This window comes from Panthera tigris, chromosome D2 (assembly GCF_018350195.1).
Source record: "Panthera tigris isolate Pti1 chromosome D2, P.tigris_Pti1_mat1.1, whole genome shotgun sequence".
Classification (NCBI taxonomy): domain Eukaryota; kingdom Metazoa; phylum Chordata; class Mammalia; order Carnivora; family Felidae; genus Panthera; species Panthera tigris.
In genome coordinates this window covers 35,112,553-35,133,951 of record NC_056670.1, presented here as the reverse complement: position 1 = coordinate 35,133,951, position 21,399 = coordinate 35,112,553, and the positions used below count along the sequence as shown (strand labels likewise).

The window sequence follows — 21,399 nt, the reverse complement described above, 5'->3', positions numbered from 1 at the left end:
AGTCACACTGTAAAACACTTTGCAAAGACTGAATGATATAGATAACACTTTAAGTGTCCTGCTCAGCTGTGGCATGTAGTAATACTGGTTATTAATAAGTTAATAAACACAACTCATGTCACTTGTTTGACACTTGTCCCTGGACTCCTTTGGAGAATGAAGCCAGTTACCTCTCAGTACTTATTTGCAAGGCTACTGTATTGTGAGGCTCAAGAGGGCCACTCTGCAGCCCATCTGGGACAGGACTGAGGTCTTTCTCAACAAAGCATAGTTGGCATAAGGGAAGAAGTACTCTTCGTCCAAAGCAGTCCTAGGTCCTGCAAAACATCTCTGGCTTCACTGGCTAAATGCTTGTAGAGCCCCTACTTCCATCATTGTGACAGAACTTTGTACTCACTGGCTCTTCAAGTTCTCAACCACAGAGTCTGAAAGGGTTAAGCCTGCTAATCTCCACCCTCTTCCCCCAAATCACCACTGCTTCCAACTGCCACCCTGACAACATGGAAGGCAGCCTTGTCCACATGCACAGTGATGTCCTCAGGATAGAGAGAAGGGCCAAGGGAGAAGGTAGAGCAGTGAGGCCCAAGTTCAAAAAGCTCAGGGAGAGGGGCACCTGGGTGCTCAGTCGGCTGAGCATCGGACTTCGGCTCAGGTCTTGATCTCAGTTTCATGAGTTCGAGCCCTGCATTGGGCTCTGTGCTGACAGCTTGGAGCCTGGAGCCTGCTTCGGATTCTGTGTCTCCCTCTCTGACCCTCCCCTGCTCATGCTTTGTCAAAAATAAAAGAAAAAAATTCATTTAAAAAAAAAAAAAAAAAGAGCTCAGGGAGAGAAACTTTATGAAGAAAGGAGAATTAAACCCAAGATTCTGATGGAGTAAAATGGATGACAAGAGAAATAAGAAGGCAGTACTAGAAAATCTAGGAACTTCTTATCCAAGAGGCAAACACAGTAGGAAATATGGGGACACTCTTTTAGGAAGTGCTTTCATAATCATACTGTAAGTTAGAGGGGCCATCACCTATGAAAAAGCTGAACCTCATTATGGCCCCTTAGACCCCTCTCTCCAACCTCCCACCACTTTCCCAGCCCAGTCTTACCCACAGTGGCTCAAAACCCATTTTCTCTGGCCAAAGGCTAAAAATCCAGCAAGTCAGGACATTCTTGGAGGAGGAAGAGGGTGGTGTCATTTAAACCTCACTCACAGGGGCCTGAAACTTGCTCTCTCAGGGATCTTCCCTCCTCCCTTTAAGCTGTTTTTGGTGGTGCTACTGTCATGGAGGTCACTTGAGAAAGTGTAAATACAGGAAATTAAAGTCTTGCTACTGGGACGTTAATCATTACCTGCCAAGTCATTCTGCACTTCACCTTTTGGTTTTATGTTCTATTGGTAGCTGGAGACATGAGAATGGCCACCGATTCTCTTGGTAGAAAAAAAGATGCTTTTCACCACGTTGCCCAGCTTATAAACAACACTTATTCCAACATGCAAAGACCCATGCCTCATTGGAATTCATCACTGACCTACAACTATTTGGAAAATTCAGTAACAGCGTAGCTTTCTAAAGTCTATCTCTTCTACCATCATCTCTTCCCCTCAAGGTTTCCTGACAACTCTGTTGCTACCTTCACTTCACTATCGGCATACTCTCCAAGCAAGACCACTACATTTGGGTTTTAAAAAAACAAGTATGAACAAGGTCCCTGACTGCAAAGAAAAGATTTGATAAAGATCCATGCCAACAGAGCATACCCTTTGAACTGTTCTCCTGAGAGCCTGAGTGGGGAATTAGCTTTTACCCATTCCCACCTGATATGAACAAAGGGATGCTCCTGGCTGGCAAAGATGAAAAATACATAGGAGAGGACTGGGTTGAAGCTAGGAGATGTCCAGGACAGCTGGAGAAGTTAAGTATACTGGTTAGGATAGGCTAGGTTACACTGCATCAACGAACACCCTAGGGGCGCCTGGGTGGCTCAGTCAGTTAAGTGTTCAACTTCAGTTCAGGTCATGATCTCACAGCTCATGAGTTCAAGCCCCATGTCGGCTCTGTGCTGACAGCTCAGAGCCTGGAGACTGCTTTGGATTCTGCCCCTCCCTCTCTCTGACCCTCCCCCGTTCACGTGCACAGTCTCTCTCTCTCTCTCTCTCTGTCTGTCTGTCTGTCTCTCTCTCTCTCTCTCTCTCTCTCTCTCTGAAGAGACAAACAAGAAAAACCCTGAACTTTTTTTAATGTTTATTTTTTAAGAGAAAGAGAACACAAGCAGGGGAGGGGCAGAGAGGGAGACAGAATCTGAAGCAGGTTCCAAGCTGTTAGCACAGAGCCCAATGCAGGGCTTGAACTCACGAAACTAGGAGATCACGAGCTGAGCCAAAGTCAGAGGATTAACCAACTGAGCCACCCAGGCACCCCAGAAATACCCTAAACTCAAACAGATTTAGTTCTCATTTAAAGTTTGTGTCCAACATGGATCAGCAAAGGGTTTTGCTCATTTACAGTCAGAACCTAAGACTGATTACAGCAGGTAGGGGAATAATTGACAAACTGCACACTAGCTTTTCGCATTTCTGCCCATTGGTCACACCAAAGGATGCAGAGATGTGTAAACATACCATGTACTAAAGGAGAAGAAATCCTGAATGTCCATTAAGAATCCCAATTATGAGGCTCCTGGGTGGCTCAGTCGGTTAAGTGGCCGACTTCGGCTCAGGTCATGATCTCGCACTCTGTGAGTTTGAGCCCCGCATCGGGCTCTGTGCTGATAGAAGCAGGCTCCAGGCTCTGAGCTGTTTCTGTGTCTCCCTCTTTCCGCCCCTCCCCATTCGCACTGCCTTTCAAAAATGAATAAATGTTAAAAAAAAATTTTTTTTAAATAATAATCCCAATGACTACAACAGAGTGAGATGGCCCTGTGGAGGGTTAAGCCTAGGCTTTCAGCCTCCCCACCAACACGTTTTAGTTCTAACTGTAGCTATGCTTATTGAAGACCTACTATGTGCCAGGTAATTTGTTAGGCACTTTACACAGTTACACACTCAGGATTTTTGCAATTAGCCTAAGGGCAGTTAAACAACTGGTGAGTAATTCGAGAGGAGGATTTCAAGCCAGGGTGGTGGAACCACAAAGCGTTGGTTCTTTTTAATTTCCACTGCCCATTTTCCCAATTTAGCATCAAGTTACCAGATCTAGTTTAATCTAGCAGTTCATAACAGACACAGAAACGGTTGTGTGCCTGTCCTCGAATCCCTCACAGTGTGCTGTGGAGAGTCCACCTCACTGCCTTGGTGGAGATGGGGAGCACAGAGCCACCATTTCGGTACTTGGCTTCCCCAACTCCCCAATCTTTCACTTTTATCCTGGTCAAAGTCAGGGAAGCAACAAGCAATCTCCCATCTGAGACATTTTCTCCTAAGCAATTCTCCCATTGAGTGCATTTATCAGAGTGATGCTAAATAAGACAAGTACAAACAATTTTTAAAACCTAAGATTCCTGTTGCCATACATCAATTAAACCCCCTCAATTTTATTACCAGAATGACATAGGTGTATTTATCACCATTTGCCATGCAAGCCCTGCTCTGCCCACTGTGTTCAACAAGCTCAGCGAGCAACCCACTCAAACTACTTCAGGGCCCTTGCAGGGAGTGGGATGAGTACCAGAGATAACTCAAGCCTTTCCCCATCAGGGAAAAGGGGAAACTAAACCTGAAGCAACTCATTAACAAGAGATCTTTGCCTTGAGCAGATCAAGGAACCAGCACTGACTAAAGCATAGGATCTCCTTATTGATCTAAAAATACAATCTGAAAACCTCAACAACAAGCTCAAGGAAAAGTTTGGGATAATAGGTATTCAAATAGTCTTCGTAGCAGAAATTGGTATAACCTCTCAAGGGCAATCTGACATCTTTGTCAAAGCCCTCTGACAATTCTGTCTCTAGGAGTTTGTCCCAAGAAATTAGAGACCTATTCATGAGTGCTACAAGAATAGAGATATTTTTAATAGTAAGAATCTGGAAACAATCTAAACATCCAACACTAAGAAATAAGCCTTTAAAAACTGTAATGCAGTATTGATAGGAAAATGCTTCCAACACAAGGTAAACACCACCAACATTTTTAAACATTTTTAAACATTTGGCATTATAAGATTGGAAGACAAAAGCATAAGAGACTCTTAAAAACTGAGAACAAACTTGAGGGTTGATGGGGGGTGGGAGGGAGGGGAGGGTGATGGGTATTGAGGAGGGCACCTTTCAGGATGAGCACTGGGTGTTGTATGGAAACCAATTTGACAATAAACTTCATATATTGAAAAAAAATAAAATAAAAAAAAAGAAAAAGTTCAAAAATCTCTCTAAAAAAATACATAAGATTGGAAGACAATAAAACATCAGCAATGGTGATTTCCAGTCCTAAGATTATCAGGGATTTGAAAGAAAGAGCATTTCCTCATACCTGAGTTTAACATGCCTATACTGACCATGTTTTTATTTTATTCTGTTTTAGAGAAAGAACACAAGCCAGGGGGAGAGGGGCAGAGGAAGAAGCAGAGAATCTCAAGCAGGCTCCACACCCAGCACAGGGCTAGATTCCACAACCCTGGGACCAAATCAAAAACAGCAGGGCAGAGGAGAACTGGGAGGCTAAAGTAACTACATGTGAAGAATTCCACCACCACCACCCCCACCACCCCCACCCCCGTTTTTATGTTTGTTCCTTCTAAACCCTATGCCACATGCCTACATTAACTATTAAATAAATGAATAGAATTCCTTGCCTAAAAACAAACTATAGCCTAAAATACAAACGGACTACAGCTGATTTGGGGACCTATGGTGTAGCAAAATTTGTATTAGGGTTATTGCTGTTTAAGGCAATACTGTAATAGGATTATCTGGATGGGGGGTGGGAGTGAAGCCTGCAGAGATGTTCTTTAAAGAACAGGACAATAATTTTTCTGTATGTAACAAAGCAAAAAGAATTTTGGGTTTCCGAGGGCAGCTCTAGGAAGAGGGTAAGTGACATGGAAAAGTGAGAAACAGGCTGGGATAGGCACCTGGTCACCTGCAAGAAGCCTGACCTGAAGGAGAGCTGTAACCAGGGAAAAACTCTGGCAACAGAGCACCTAAAAGCTTTCCAGGAACAATGCTAGCCCAAGCTTGTCTCCTGCCATGTGCTACAATACTACCTACCTCCCCCCAGTATACCTTGAACTGGTAGTAAAAGTACTACTATATTACACATAGTAATGCTGTGTTGGGCTTGGGAGAAATGAAGGCAATGTCTTGAGAGGGGGCAGTATCTTGAATAGACTGCCAAGAGGTAAAACAGCAGACAACAGAGCAGAGAGTGATTGTGAATCCAGGTGTGGGCAAACTGACCAGGTAGTACACTCCCCAGATCCCATGCAAACAGCAAGGCAAGGCCAGGGAGAAACTTTCTACAGAATGTGATGGGGACTCACGTTATTTCATTTGGATATGATGAGCCCTACAGCCTGGTGGGCTTTGGGTCCTCTGTTATATACCTATTTAGAAGTTTATCATCTTTCTTTTTCCCTTCCCCTTTTCTCTCCCCTCCTCCACTTTAAGAATTAGTCAAGAATCTGGGGTGCCTGGGTAGCTCAGTCGGTTAAGCCTTTGACTCGTGGTTTCACATCAGGTCATGATCTCATGGTTTCCTGAGCTCAAGCCCCACATCAGGCTCTATGCTAATAGCACAGAGTCTGCTTGGGGTTCATTTGTTCTCTTTCTGCCCCCCCCCCCCGGTTTAGACTGTCCGTCTCTTAATAAATACACTTAAAAATTAAGAATCTAAAATATTTTATTTTGATCCAGATGAAGACAGAGAGACCAGTGCTTGAATAAGCTCACATCTTCCTCCAACACCCAAGAGAAGGTAGTGTCGCATCCCCTAACCCACCCGCCCTTGTGTAAACAAGAAAAGAGGATCCAGCTCCAACACCTCCACATTAAATCAGGACTGCTTTTCTCTATTCTAGTCTCTAAGTCCCTCCAGCTTAACCAAGTCCTCACATAAACTCTTCCTGAAACTCAGACCTCACCCCTCATTGCTCATCCCTGCCCCAATCCAGTTATAACCCAGTATGGCACTGACCATCTGCCAAGTATAGGCTCCTGACCAAATGGGATAGCACCTCAACAGAAATTTTCTCAACAAAGGAGAATCAAATTCACAACTCCCCTTCTTCCAAATCGTTTTTACCAAACTTCCTCTCACTGGATTACCCTGCCTCTATGACTGGTCATTTCCTACAAATCCTTATAGATCCAGACCCTCAGAGCCCCTTCTCACTGCTGACCCTGCTCTCCACACACACACACACACACACACACACACACACACACACACACACACACACACACCCCTACCACTCCCAGGGTCCAGCCTCTTCTCTGCCAAAGGGAGGCAAGGCAGGGCCTCCAAGTTTGACAAAGACAGCTCTGTTTCCTTAGACCTGACAGCCCAGTCCCATGACCTGTCCCTGCTGACATGCTCCCTCGTGGGGCACAGCTTCCTCCAACCCACATCCAGGCTCCCACCAGCAAGGTGGCAGTGGCCAGAGCCACAACACCCCAAGCCTCTAGAAGCCAGTCACACAGAAAGAAGTCCCTCCAATGCCCAAAGAAATGCTTTCCCAGAGTCTGCAATGGGGAACTTTTTAAGGTGCACACATGTCCAGGCTGTGTACTTTTTCTCCTTGGGTACTGGGACCAAAAATCATCCTTAAATATCTTTAGTCAGTTTTTTTTTCTTTGGCACCCTCTCATCACTACATGTTAGTTTGTGACTTTTCAGTTTCCCCATCTTCCCAGAAGCACACAAACCCTTTGGGAGTCAGGGAGAGCATGTACACAGTGTCCACGTTCTTCTTAACACCCTGGATGCCCCTTCCCTGAAGACAGTGCATCTCTGGGAGTACCAGCCCAAAAGGCTCTGTTGGCTCAAAGTCCCCTCAACCCGCTGGTGCCTTAATTACCTGAGTTTTGTCCATCTTCTCTCAAATTCTCAATTCCAAGTGTCTGGACTCAAAGTCTGGGAGAGAAAGACTCCAGAGCATGGAAGCATGAAAGTGCCCGAGTCCCCTCTCGTCTTCCACCCCACAACAGTCTGTTCCATTCAGAGGACAGCACAGTTCTCAAGGGGACACTTATGAGAAAAATCCGGCATGGAACCAGCTCATTAGGAAAAGCCACCATCCTGAACCCTGCTCATTTATTCATTTCCCTGATATCTGCTTTCCAAGTTCCTCTAGCTTCTCTTCCAAGCCCCTAAACCAGTCCCAAGTGGTAACCTTCTATGAAGAAATCAAGGAACCATCTGCATTTTCCAATGGAATAATATAGAAGATCACACTTAGCTTTTGCCAAGACTGAGGCAGTTGTTAGAGTTCCCCTCCCCCGTCCCATGCCATCAGTGTTTGAATTACTCTGGGAATAGTAATTCCATCTGGGATTAAATGTCATCGGGGAGAAATCACAAATATTTGAGGTTCCAATTCATTTAAAAAGAAAAAAAGAAGCACGCATATATACACCCTACCTGTGATTTGGCAAATCTTCGGGAGATGGGGCACCCCAAAATGCTCTGATTCCATCCCATTCCTTCCCCAAGAGTATTTTAACTCGTCTACATGGTATCAGTGAGAAAGGAAAAGAACAAAGGGACACAATGACGGTCCTCTTGTAGGACCTAAGGTGAGGTGGAGGATGTCCACACACAGCTTTTTCAGTGGCACAAAGAGGCTAACCAAAGAATCATCTGAAGCATAGTCACACTTTTGGGGTCGGATTCCCTCAGAGCCCCACACCCTATGCAGAGCTGGATGGGAACTTTTACCTGCAGGCTGTTACCAAGGGGACTGGGCCCACCAGCCTGGTCTGTATCTTGTGAAGGGTACATACCTCAGAAGGTTAAAACTCAGATCAAGCCTTTTTGCAAAATGTCCACAGTCCCTGCCGAGGTGCTCTGGAATTTCTCTGCAGTCCTGGCCTATGTAGGACACCTGGAAATTAAATGGAACAGAAACAATGTGGCAAACGGAAATCGCCCAGCTGCTCCCAACCCTGAGTCATTGATCCCAAGATTGCTTCCGCAACTTTAAACACACGCCCCTCACACACAAGAAGGCCACATTTGTGTCCTTTTCCTGATCAAATCGGCTTTGGGGGCTTCAGGGACTCTGCCAATAGCTCGCCTTTCCTGGTACACTTAGCATGATGAAGACTAATCCCAGCACAACAGAAACTGAACTAAAATTGGCTGGATTCAGGTGTCCAAAAAGGCTCCCACATCAGAACACGTTGATATAATCACAGCAATCAGCTTCTTGCTCAGAGGCCTTTCCAACAGCTGCCCCTCTGGCTCTCCTCCCCATCCCCCCTCCCTCAAATACTCTGTTATGCACATTACCTCATAAAAGACAGAGCAGATGCACTCACTGGCATTCAATCTGCAGGGCGCTGGAACAAACAGGGTTGGACAAGAAAACCTCCCCAGATCACCAATCCCATCATATATATATATATATATATATGTGTATAAAATATATCGGTGTATAAATATCCCCCACACTCTGGGGGGTGTATAAAATATCCCCCACACTCTGAACAAAGTTGACTTGAAGGTGACAGGACAACAGTGGTCACAGCTTCCAAGCCTCTCTCCTCCAGGGATCCTTCTGCAACCAACCCCAATAGGGCTGCAGAGCAATTCCCCTTAGGCCTTCTCTTATATCATCACCATCAACCACCTAGTGTGTGCCCAAATATTAAGAAGCTGAACTGCAATTTGATGCCAGAACTTCTGATTGTGGCAAGGTCAGAGGGCTTGCTCACTGCTCCAACCACTAGGTTTTTGAAACCCACTTTTTAGAGGTAGATGCCAATCCAACCACAGTGTACTAATCCCAAAACCCATAAAACAAACCCATGGGTGAGAGTTGGCTAATGGATCAAAATATAGGAGACTTCCCTAAAGGGCTCCCTACCTCCAATGACGAGGTAGAAATTCAACCCTATCACACGGACTACAGTCTTGACCCTTTCTCCCTACAAATGCATATCCTCCTATACATACAGGTAAGAATGTCTTGGAATGAGTAAGATTCCCCAGGGGGTTATGCTTCCTAATGGAGAATAGGAATATGGTGGCCACATCGAATTCTAGATATTAGGATGAACATTGAGGATTACTAGCATTCCATCCTAGAACTACAGAAACACCACTTTCATTAGGACTCGACCTAATTAAAAAAAAAAAAAAAAAATCACACTGCACCCTAACACCCCCAATTTCTCAAGTCCTCCCTCAACCCTATCCTATCCAATGGGGGCAAACTGCTGGCAATACAGTATCTTGTGTTCACTCCCCTGGGGACTTCATATCTGGAGAAGAGAAAGTGGGGGAGAAAGGACAGAAAAACAGCTGACTCCAATAAGATAATTTGGACTCAAAAAGATAAAGGCTAAAAAATAAAGGTCTCTAGGTTCAATCTAGCAATCTCCCCTTTCTACAGGGGACAAGTCTTTCCTCAGAACTTCTTGTGGAACAAAGTTCTGCTTCCAAGCAGAGACGGAAATCATACAGCAAGAAGAGACTGGGGATATAAGGCCTCAGTCAGCCTATGGACTTCAATTTCCCTCAGGATACCCACTTGATCAGCAGCAGTTTCTGTATCAGAACACTGCAGTGACCCTGCAGGCCTGAGGTACTCACCAGAAAACCCATCCCTTTCACCCCATCGTGCACTACCATCTCATATCACAAAGATCTTAAATAATCTGTATAAGTGGCATAGAAGTGGAGATTTAGATGTAGAAACTGAGCTTTGTCCTTATAGACTCACCAAGGCCTAAATATGGTAGAGACCCAGTTTCTCAAAACCCATCATGTTTTTTTACAAGGAAAGGGAGACTTCAGCACCACGCCCAGTGTTATATAGCTTCTTAATGATAAAGCCTGGAGGAAGTCCTGCACCAGGAATAGGTACTTCCAATTTGGGTGCCATGGAGTTCTTACAACTCCACGTGTGGGTATGGATTTTCTTCATCAATAAATGCTAGTGGTGCATCTATCAGCAGGTTTGGGCTTCAAAAACGCAACTTCCTAGCTGAAAGGTTGCAAACTACCTCAGGATAGCATGGCTAAAGCCCCAGAACAGAGTCAGAACATAGACAGGGGGATATTTGCTCCCCCTTTTTCTTCTTTTTTTTTAAACTTTTTTTAAAAATTTTTTTTTTTTAACATTTATTTATTTTGGAGACAGAGAGAGACAGAGCATGAACAGGGGAGGGGCAGAGAGAGAGAGGGAGACACAGAATCTGAAACAGGCTCCAGGCTCTGAGCTGTCAGCACAGAGCCCGACGCGGGGCTCGAACCCACGGACCGTGAGATCATGACCTGAGCCAAAGTCGGACGCTTAACCGACCGAGCCACCCAGGCGCCCCTCCCCCTTTTTCTTCTATAGGATTCCCTTTCAGAGGCAACACAAACACCAAGGAGAGCTATCACCATGAAGCATGCACACCACTTACATGCCTAACAAGACTTTCATCAGCTTGTTTTCTCACATGACATCCCAGGAAAACTAATGCACAACTTGTTCCACAGTGATCAAGTCTCCAAAATGTAGTATGAAAACCAACTTGATAAGCCATCTGCATGCTTGGACCCAGCACCACCACCACTGCCCCCCCACCCCTACACAGTAAACTGGAGCATTTAGAGATGGGAGTTAAGCTGACCACATTTAAGGGTCCAAATCATCTGGAAAAGGCTTAAAGCAGCAAGCAGCCACTGCCAGGCACTGCAACCAACACTCCCAATGAGAAGACAAACATGTTTAAGAAGTGCTTCCGAGTTGAAGACCTTAGGTCTCAGGATGTCAAGAAGCTTCTTGGAGCATCAGACCACCTAATGGAAGAAACAAGGCCAGAAGAGCCAGACCAAATACAGTTTGTTTCTTGAAGAAGAGAAGGGAAATGGAGATTAATAGACCCCAATGCCACAGAAGCAAGAGCACATCCAGACCAAGGGTCATTTCATTTAGTCAATTACTTTGATTTAGACTCAACTGAAGAACAAAGTTTTGTACTTTTCATCTGCCTATCTTATAGCACCTGTATCCCAAGACTTCCACCCTACATGAAATGGTAATAAAGGGACACCATTACCAGGGACATGAAAACCTATCAAGAACCCTACAAGGAGGAATACCAGAGAGGCAAAGGAAGAGGTCTGTGCAAAATCCCCCACACATACACATACTCATGCCCTCCGACCAGAAGCCACCGGGAGTTACCAGACTGTAGGAGACTAGGTTTCTCCTTGCAGTTAGGACAGTCTGGCCATTTCTGTGGATGGTAGGTTTCTTAGTAGACTGAGAGACACTTATTTTATGATGCCTGACCCCAGTCAGGGGTGGGAGATCCTCAATTTTAAATTTGCAGTACTGACAACTGTCAGAGTGGAAACAGACCCTGTGCCGCTACTTACTAGCTGTGTTATCCTGGATGGGTCACAATCCCAGGGAGTTTGTTTCCTCCTCTGTAAACTAGTCTAACACTAACTGCATCCAGAAGTGTAAATAATGGAGCTTACATTTATTAGATGCCTACCACCTGTTACCTAGTCAATCCTCATGAAATAGTCACATATTATCCTCAACTTACTTATAGCAATGAGAGAAGATAACATATTTAAAGTACACAGCACTGTCCTCAGCACCTAGTGGCCACTTGATAAATAGTTGAATCGGACCAATATCCCTAAGAAAGGGATTGGTTATTCCCTGGTCTCTTGGGCACTGAAATCGTGTGCCCAAATTCCCAGTTTGCATTTGTATATACAATTTTATCGATGCCCCTACTTCATCTTAAGCTAGTGGAAAAAGACAATCGAAGACTTAATGTTGACATAAATGAGGCATTCAAACCAAGAGAAGGCCAAATGAGGTCAGATTTGTGTTGAATCAAAAGACTTTACAGAGAGGAGTGGAGGGAGGGCTATTTATAGGCCCGTGCAACTCCCAAAACCCAGGGCAACAGCAGTGAGCCCACAGTGGGCTGAAAGCAGAGGAGACCTCATTTCAGCAAAACAGCATCATCCATCTCATTTAATTGTTTTAGTGGCATCATGGTGTTCTTATGTCTTTGCACTTAAACCATCTATTTGGGGGATAGGTCTCTATCAACTTAGAAAAGGTTCTATCTGGTTTTAGGTTTGTGTATCTAAGCAACACTGCAATAGAAACTATCAACAGTGAGTTCATGGGAAGGTTCCCCACCCCCCTTTAAGGTGGCTCTACCAAATTTTGAGAAGTACCATGTGACATACATTTCAGGAACTATATCTTGCTACGGCCGTCATTAGCAACTAGAAGGGGCAGAATGCTAAGACCCTAAACCCCAGGGTTGCCACTCAAATCCACTGGCCTAGGTGTTTTAGGACAAGGGGGACTAACACCCCAGGAGTATTTTTTCCAGCCTGCCTTCTCTGGTCCTTACCAGGCAGCTCCATCTGTTTAGAACAGTCCCCTAGGGCCCAAAATGCCTCACACAGGCCAGTGATTACCTTTGAGCAGTCTGGAGTGGGCTAAAAGCAAGGGGTGCACGGGGGAAAAGAAATCAAGTCAGGGAAACGAGGGAAGAGAGAAGGAGGCACAGGAAAGTTCTTAGCCCTACTGTCAAGTCCTCCATGAAGCTGGAAGAAGCTATACCCAAAGAACGCTGGGTCTGAAATGCAGAGACCTACAGTGGGGCAGTGGGGGAGGAGGTGGGGGGAGATATTCTCGGGAAGAGGCCTTCTCCTCCAGCTCCTCCCTCTAGGCAGGCATGTTAACTCCCAAAAGCCCCTTTTCCCTGATAAATAAGACCCGCCGCTTTCAACCTTTCCCACAGGCTGGTACCTCACTGGCCTTCTCACTTCCAAACTCTGAGAAGAGGAAAACATCTGCCCAAAGTAATCTCAAAATCTAACTGTGCCTGACACTACCTGCCTTAGGCAATCCAAGGGGAGAGCTTCAAAACCTCAGAACTATTTCTCTAGGGTGTGCAAGGAAAGGTGGGAAGAGGGCTGGCTTAATCAGAGGTTAAAAAAGACAGACCTGGCTTTTCCAGAAGGTAAAAGGCACCTGGGCCCAGCATCCCTCCAGCAATGACTAAGAACACCTGAGGCTTCACTACAGAGCTGAAAGCAAGTGAGGCTAGGTGTCTGTCACCCAGAGTTGAAAAGAATGTTGTCATTCCTCACAGACACCTGTACAGGAAGTCAGGTGCTGAATGAGATCTTGCCATTTGTGACATGGATGGACCTACAGGGTATTATGCTAAGCGAAGTCAGTCTGAGAAAGACAAATACAATGATTTCGCTTACATGTGGAATCTAAAAAACAAACAAAAAACAAAACTGGACTCAAATACAGAAAACTGGTTGTTGCCAGAGGGGAAGGAGGAGCGGCAAAAACAGGCGAAGGGGATTAAGAAATACAAACTGCCAACTATAAAATAAGTCACAGGGATGAAAAGTACAGCACAGGGAATATAGCTAATAATACTGGAATAAGGTCATATGGGGACAGATGGTAACCACACTAGTGGTGAGCAAAGTATAATGTACAGAATTGTAGAATCACTATGTTGTACACCTGAAACTAATGTAACATGGAATGCCAACTATATAATATAGAACTAAAAAAAGAAATCAGGTGCTGAAATAAAACTGGAGAACTTTAGCCTTCTACCTGCCTTGAATAAGGGGTCTATGTTTAGGATCCGGAGGCAGTTTGGAAGGGAGCCCCCAAACCTGGCGCCTGCACGAATACATTATGATTTCCACGTCTTTGGTGGTCCCTGGGTACTTTCACCATCCCGGGTGCATTCAAAAAACAAAACAAAAAACACCTGAAATTTAGAGTTTACAATTTCATTAGTATGAAGACGATTACATTAAAGTGTTCTTTGGCCAAAGTAATTTTCTTCTGATTATGAAAGAAATTAACACTTTTTATCAGCCCCAAAAAGTACCATCAGCTGTGGGCACTGCCAGCTTCTCTGACTGATGGAGAAATCATCCCTGCTGGCCCCAGCAATGAGCACTAGAGACAGAAGGAGGTGGAGGAGACCTGGGCTACCTTTCCTTGCTTCCCCCACAACCAGGGGGTGTGCCAAGCCCCAAATGGGACCTGTCCTCATCAAACTAGGGCAGGCCTAGACACGTGAAAGAGTCCCCAACTGCAGACGCAGCCCCCTGTGGTTGGACCAGGAGCCCTTATTCTAACCTCGGGTGGCCCCATGCCCCAGCACTCCCTCCCCAAGCCCGTTGCCCCAAGCGACGGCAGGGCTCGTCCCTGGCGAACTTACTTGAGTTCCACTGACCACGAGCCCGGCCATGGCGACCGGGCAAACGCGCGGCGCTGAGCGCAGGCACAGAACACGGAGCGCGGCAGCAGCAAGCGGCACAGACCGGCGCGCAGTTCCGCAATAAATAGTCAGCTGACCCGGCGGAAGCCCGAGGCGCGGGCGGGTGTCCGGACCTGGGTTCAGCTTCTCGCGGGGCACTAGCCCTTGGCCTGGCCCTCGCACAGGTGAGCCTTGTTCCCCCAACCCCGCCCCGCCACGCTCCGCAACAGGTGGTGCCCAGCGCTGCGCGCTCAGACGAAATGGCATGACCCCTTGACTTCCCCACGGCCCCCGGGCGCCCTAGGACCCCATAGCTCCCTGGGAGGCCAGGGAAACAGGAATAGCATCCCCAAAAACTCCACGCCCAGAGCTCTACTGCATTAGTCGGGGGGCGGGCTGTTGGGGGGAGGGCTTCCCATGAGGGGGGCCCCCACGGAGCAGTTAGCCCCGGGGCATGGAGAACGGGCCTTTCCTGTATTTCACAATCCAGATTACATAACGGTCCTCAACTGTGGGAAGAAGGGGCCTCTTGGCCCGAACTCCCCTCCCCAACTTCCAGGGGAAGGGGGAAGTTGAGAGGTTGGAAGGACACCTAATGGGCGGAGTTTCCATTTGTAGTGGGAGGAAGGGGGAATTGAATTTCCCTATAAATAAAGTGCTGGCTCAGCTAAAAGCACCCCAGCTTACAGTAATAAACCCTAGGGAAGACGAATCAATGATGTCCCCTAATTTCAAGTTTCTCTTATTCTCTCCCTCCTCACAGGGAAAAAGTATTTGTGATGCTCCAAGTCACCCTTGCGGTCAAATTCCTCCACCGCTGCTCCCCACCCCCCCACCCCCACCACACTCCTTTCCCTCAGCTGGAAATGAGAGGTGGTCATTACTGCCTCCTTCAACAGGCCTCTTCCATCAAGCTGGGTGGGCAGCTCATGCCTGTCCTCAGTTGAAAGGAACCAGATTTTCTCCGTGTGAGTTTTTGCCTTGCTGCCTCCATCCCCAGGATGCACAAAGCTATTACCAGATACTTCATGTCACATTATCACCAGCCTTCCACTGCAGCTAAGAGCCAGCCCAGCCTTAACCAACCTCTCTCCCCTGCTCCCTCCATACCAATGAGTATAGTTTTCCCTTCTCCCTGGTGAATGGTGCCTAAGTCCTGCATGCCAGGCTCCAGGTCTCAACTCAGTAGACCTACTGATAATTGTAGCTTCTACCTCTGTGGAGGGAGCATTCACAGGGTTTTTGTTTTCATTGTTCCATGCGTCTAAACAGCACTTAGAAACCCGTTTGTGCAGCTGATGATAATTATGATCATGGTTAAGCATATTGTGGCTATCATCATTGTCTCTCGGGCTGGGTGCCGACACATTGTAATGTGGGCCCTTCCTTCTTGTCAGCATTCTAATGAATGGTGTTGACCTCTGAGTGTTGACCCGCCTGCCCCTCTCTCTGCTGGGAAAAGCCGACATAGCACAGTGGAGCTGTAAGAACAGAGACTTGGCTGTGTTTACTTTGGGGGGTTCCAGGAAATGCTGCAACAAAAGGTCCTTCAGGCCAAAAAAGAAAGCTTGCCCTCCAGAGATAAGGGGGATCAAAGGAATCTTCCAAGATCTACTGCCCCCCAGACCAGCTCCTCATGCTCCTCTCTCCTTCTCTGCTGGACACACCCTCTCTGGTCTATTGTCCACTTTTGTCTGCTTTCCCTGCCCAAAAAGGAGGAAGTGGGCCCAGGCCCTGACAGGCCTACTGCCCTCCCCACCTTTCACCTTGACCTTCCTTAGAAAGGCTCTGACTGGCAGGAGAGGACATGTGGAAACAGGCTTAAACCTACTCAAAGATGAAATTGGAATGCATACACATGCCACCCACAAGGAGGGTGCTTGAGGTCATCTCATCCATGCCCCTGCACTCAAACACAGCTTTGTCTTCTGAACATAGATTGCTCTGCAAACACTACCTGCCAATGATGCCAAAGTAGGCAGGGATCTTTTCTACTTTTCCAGACCTCCCTATTTTTCCTTCCTCTACATAGCCCTAGGGTGATCATTCTAAAAGCCCAAGTTGACCCTACCTGACATTTTTCAGTGCTCCCCATCAACTAATAATAATACAGCTCCAAATTTCCAAAATGTCCCTCAAGATATTTTAAAATTTGTATTTTACTGTTTTTTGTTTTGGTTTTTTGGTTGTTTTTTGTTTTGTTTTGTTTTGTTTTGTTTTGTTTTGTTTTGTTGAAAGAAAGAGAGAGACAGAGTGCTAGCAGGGGAGAGGCAGAGAAAGAGGGAGAGAGAGATAATCCCAAGCAGGCTCCGCACTGTCAGCACACAGCCCAATGCGGGGCTCAAATTCACAAACTGTGAGATCATGATCTGAGCCGAAATCAAGAGTCGGACACTTAACCAACTGAGCCACCCCAAGATCTTTTATAATTCCATCATGCCTTATCTCTTCTGCCTCCTCCTCCACTTCTCCCATCCTCTGCCTGGCTTTTAATTGTTCTGTCTAGAATGCCTCCCCACACACTCTTGTGAACACCTGGCGTGTGTCCACCAGGTGAATACATCCAGGAGGCCACATAACTAGGGAAATCACAAAAAATAAGGGTAGCTCAGATTGAGGTGGGCTTCACGTCTGAAATCTAAGCTGATGGCAATACGGAGCTACTGAAAGTTCTTGAGCAGAGTAGAAATTTGCTAAATGCAGTGGGGGAGGGCTCCTCTAAAAAGAAACTGGATTCACCTCTCCTTACTCCCTTCAGCTTTGGAAGTTATCTTCAGAACAGAAGAACAAGAGGAAGGGAGAAGAGAAAAGGACAGGAGAGAAAAGGAGCAGGAGAAAAAGAATTTGGATCTTTGGACCAAAGAAGATTAGAACGGGAGGATGGAGGACATCCTTATACCTCCTCATCACCTTCTTGAACAAAAAGGAAAATTAAATAGAAATAGCAAAGGTAGGGGTGCCTGGATGGCTCAGTGGGTTGAGTATCCAACTCTTGGTTTCAGCTCAGGTCACGATCTCACAGTTCATGAGTTTGAGCCCTGAGATGGGCTCTGCACTGATGTCATGGACCCTGCTTGGGATTTTCTCTCTCTCTCTGCCCTTCCCCAGCTCATACTCTCTCTCAAAATAAATGAACATTTTAAAAAGAGAGAGAGAAAGAAATAGCAAAGGTAAAGTTCTTCAGGTAATATGGCCTTCCCTTTGGGAAGGGAGAAAACAAAAGAACACTGAGATAAGGCTGGCCCAGGAGGTAGACAAATGATTCCTTCGGAAGACAAGGAGTTTACCAAAGTGAACAGAAGAGACAAATCTTGTTGGGGCTTCTTCTTGAGCACAACTCTTTCTGCCTCAGCCCCAGAAGTACTGAGGGGGAGGGAAGGCTAATGCAGTCATCCAGATTCTTCTCCAATTCCCTGCCTCCATTCCAAATAGCCAATTGAAAGTAAGTTGCAGGGGTCCCCTGCCTCACCCCATTTTATCCCACAACTCCTCTGCCCCAGCTTCCAAGGACCAGGCACTGTGCAAGGCACCACTGGGTGTATACATGGCTGAGACATACAATACACTTCAGGAAAGATTTGTGCTGTGACATTTGCAGTACTATTTCAACAAGAAGCCCTGAAATTGTGATCCTATTTTCTGAACCCAAAATTCAGACATTTAGCCCAATTTGTATGCTGTACTCATGAGGACTACAGAACAGAAAGTTCAAATCAGACCTGGGCTGCTAATGGCGAGCCTGTGAATTCTGGAGCTCTAACACTTGCATATGGGGAGTGAGAAGGTTCAACACTTACTTACCACTAGACGTTTCCTTATCACCCTTGATGAAGAGGGCAATATTTTATTCCTACTGTCATCTTTGTTATTATTATTCTCTGGCAGAAAAGGCCCTTTCCCCTAGAGTTCTTCCTCCATTGCATTCCTGCAGACAAAAAGGAAAATCCTGTTTATTTGCAATCAAGGGAGTTGATTCTGAGGTCGACCACAACCAGTGAAACAGAAACTGATTCCTTAAATCCTCCAACTCTGTGCATCATCAGCTGAGAGGACAGTTAACAAAGTTTTATTAGCATTCCTACCTATCCTTAGTCAAATTTCTATTCAGCCTGGCCTCATTTCTTTCAGGCCCAACACCTGGGCAGGTTAAGATGATTGCTGTAATTAATCATGCCCCAGCCCCTAGTTCAGACTTACCACATTCAGATTTCAATTAAAAAAAAATCTGGATGTCTGCATACAGCATGCTCTTTGTTGCTGAAGCAGCCTCCTTGTGGTCTGAAGGAGGGAGTTTAAGAAAGAAGAAAGGTTTCAGGGCCTTATCTGCAGTATTTGCAGGTATGTGAGGGATTAAGGATGATCTAGGCTCCAAAACACCTCCCTGATCTCCCAACTGGAACAAATTACATTTTAAAATGTATATATTAAATGCAATCATAATGTTTGGCATGATTATTCATTGCATAAATGTTAGTTTATTATTACCGTATACTATTACAATTATCATTACCATTAATTCTCAGTGCCTCTGAGATCCCTTCTCTTAGGATCTTAAAAGATTTGGTGGTTGTCTCTATTAAAATGCAAACATTAGGGGAGCCTGGGTGGCTCAGTGGTTAAGCTGCCAACTCTTGACTTCAGCTCAGGTCATGATCTCATGGTTCGTGGGTTCAAGGCTTGCCTTGGGCTCTGTGCTGAGAGCAGAGCCTACTTGAGATTCTCTCTCTCTCTCTCTCTCTCTCTCTCTCTCTCTCTCTCTCTGTGTGTGTGTGTGTGTGTGTGTGTGTGTGCCCCTCCCCTGCTCACACTGTCTCTGTCTCTCTCAAAATAAAAAAAACAAAAACTAAAATGCAAACATTAGCAGGGGGTGGGGAAGGGAGTAGGTTTGAGGAAGGTGAATAGGAAAGGGGCTTCTGCTTTTCACTGTATATCTTCTGTGATTTTTGCAACATGCATACCCTGCCTTTGTAATTAAAAACAAGGAAGGACATTGGATGGAAGGGTCAGGAAAAGAGAATTTATAACTGGAACTGCTACCAGCTAATCTTTTTGCATCATTTTCACAAATCTGAAAAAAGCAATGAAAAACAAATCTTATTTCCCAATTTTCCTGGAATTTACTGGATGCTCCAAGTCCTTGGCTGGGCCCAGAGGGAAGTTATCTCTGACTTGGGGACAGGAGCTCATAGTGGACTTTTGAGAAGGAAAAGGAACATTGACCAGAAGAAACTGCTCAACTTTGTACTGTCCAGTGGGGGAGAGGAAAGCAGTGTCTAAGCCCCAGGTACTTTTCCAGAATCCCAACTTGGCTTAGAGAGGTTCTGCCATTTGGAGGTTGAGGAACAGCCCCCTGCCCCCACCTCAATTAAAAAGTATAGGACTCAGCAAATGAGATTCTAATCCCATAGATGCTACCCTAGCATGCATATTTCCTCAAGTACCCCCACGTAATTTGTATTGTGATCATCCATCCAGACTTGGCTGCTTTAGAAATCATTTACTCCAACTACTGATTGAGGAAACTGAGGCCTGAAGCATGGAAGGGACTTGCCCAAGGTCACCCAGCAAATGAGCAGCTGACCCTGGGCCAGAACTCTGGTCTTCTGAAGAAAATAAAACAGGACTCCTCCTACATCCCAGTAAGAAGATGGTGAAGAGAATGGGGAAGAGAGCCAGAAAGATGCCATTTCACATCTAATCACTTCTTGTCACGTCATAACCATTTTCCTCATATGGAGCCCCACACTGATGGATCAGAAATAACATTTTCAAAGTTATATCTTCAAGGAAATGGCTATTAATGTTCTTCCTCTCCTTTTAGAGTGCTGAGGAATACATATTAATTTTCTCTCTACTTATATTGCCTATTTGCAAATTGTATTCACTACCCAGTGCTCCAATTTGTCCTACCCCTGAAGAGATTATGATGAATAAATGTGTTCATGGAAATAAAATAAAATACAAAATTTGTCACTGAGATTTATTTTTATAATTATTTACAGGGATTATTTTAGAATATATGGGGGGCAATAATAATAATGCACACAAGAGGGTTCTGGCATGATTTACCAGTATTAATTCAGAGTCTCTTCCTATTTCTCCAAAAGGAGCCCCAGGTCTGTCTGCAGCTCTGAGCCAGGGGTAAAGCAAGTGTCAGCTGCACCTGAAACCACCAGTACCAGGAGGCTGAGGGTCAGATGAAGTGCTGGGCAAGTCTTGTAATGGCCAGTGCCCTGGATTCGAGAGACCTAGCTCTGCTACCATTAGTTGGGTGCCCATGGCTGAAGCCTTTCACTCCTGAGGTCCTCAGTTTCCCTACATGTGAACTAACTGATCTAAGGAGAAATTTACTACTAAAATAAAATATACACAAGTAAGTATGGACACCTCCCCAAAATAAAGAGTATGTGCTCACTACTAAATATTTCTTGACACCTACTAGGTGTCAGGCACAGACAATAAGGAACAAGACAGATACGATCCTTATTCCTCTGAGGCTTATATTCTGGTGGGAGGACACAGGTAATAAGTAAATAGATAATATAATTTCAAGTATGAGAAATGCATAATTTCCGATAGCAGTGACACATGCTATGAAGATAAAAGCAGACAATGTGAGGTGGGGGAGGGGGTACTAATTTGGATACAATATCCAAGGTCTCTGCAGGCTTTTCAGAGCGTTTCTCCTGTGAAATCCTTGATGAGCAGAGCACAAGCCTGACTTTAGCCCCTCTCATAATAGTTTTGTGGTCCCAAACTGCACAGCCCCAGACAGCTATGAAGTGTTCTGGGAAGTCTTCTCTAAGGAGCAACATTTGGGCTGAAGTCTGAGTAATAAGATGGAGCCAACCATGAGAAGACTCAGGAGAAGGATCTTGCAGGCAGATGGAGAAGCAAATGAAAAAGCTATAGAGTGTTCTGTTAATCTCATATTGCTGTGTTGTCACCTTGCTTGTGCTTGAATGGTGAACTTGAGC

General features: G+C 45.5%; 1 protein-coding gene across 5 annotated transcripts in view; it reads right to left on the bottom strand.

Annotated features, from left to right (window-relative positions):
• LRMDA (leucine rich melanocyte differentiation associated) overlaps nt 1-14,783 on the bottom strand; it is a 1,033,894-nt gene extending 1,019,111 nt beyond the window's left edge. For 3 of the 5 annotated variants that reach the window (XM_042961205.1, XM_042961206.1, XM_042961207.1), the window contains exons 1-2: nt 8,277-8,382; nt 7,928-8,028 (exon numbers count right to left, since the gene is read on the bottom strand). Coding sequence is in view for 2 of the 5 variants with exons in the window: in XM_042961194.1 (XP_042817128.1) it covers nt 7,928-8,028; nt 14,384-14,689 (407 nt within the window). In the remaining 3 variants the exon portion in view is untranslated. Of the gene's footprint in view, nt 1-7,927; nt 8,029-8,276; nt 8,383-14,383 lie in introns of those variants that run through there. The other 2 variants (XM_042961194.1, XM_042961195.1) reach the window with 1 other exon arrangement.
• Between the last annotated feature and the right edge of the window lie 6,616 nt (nt 14,784-21,399).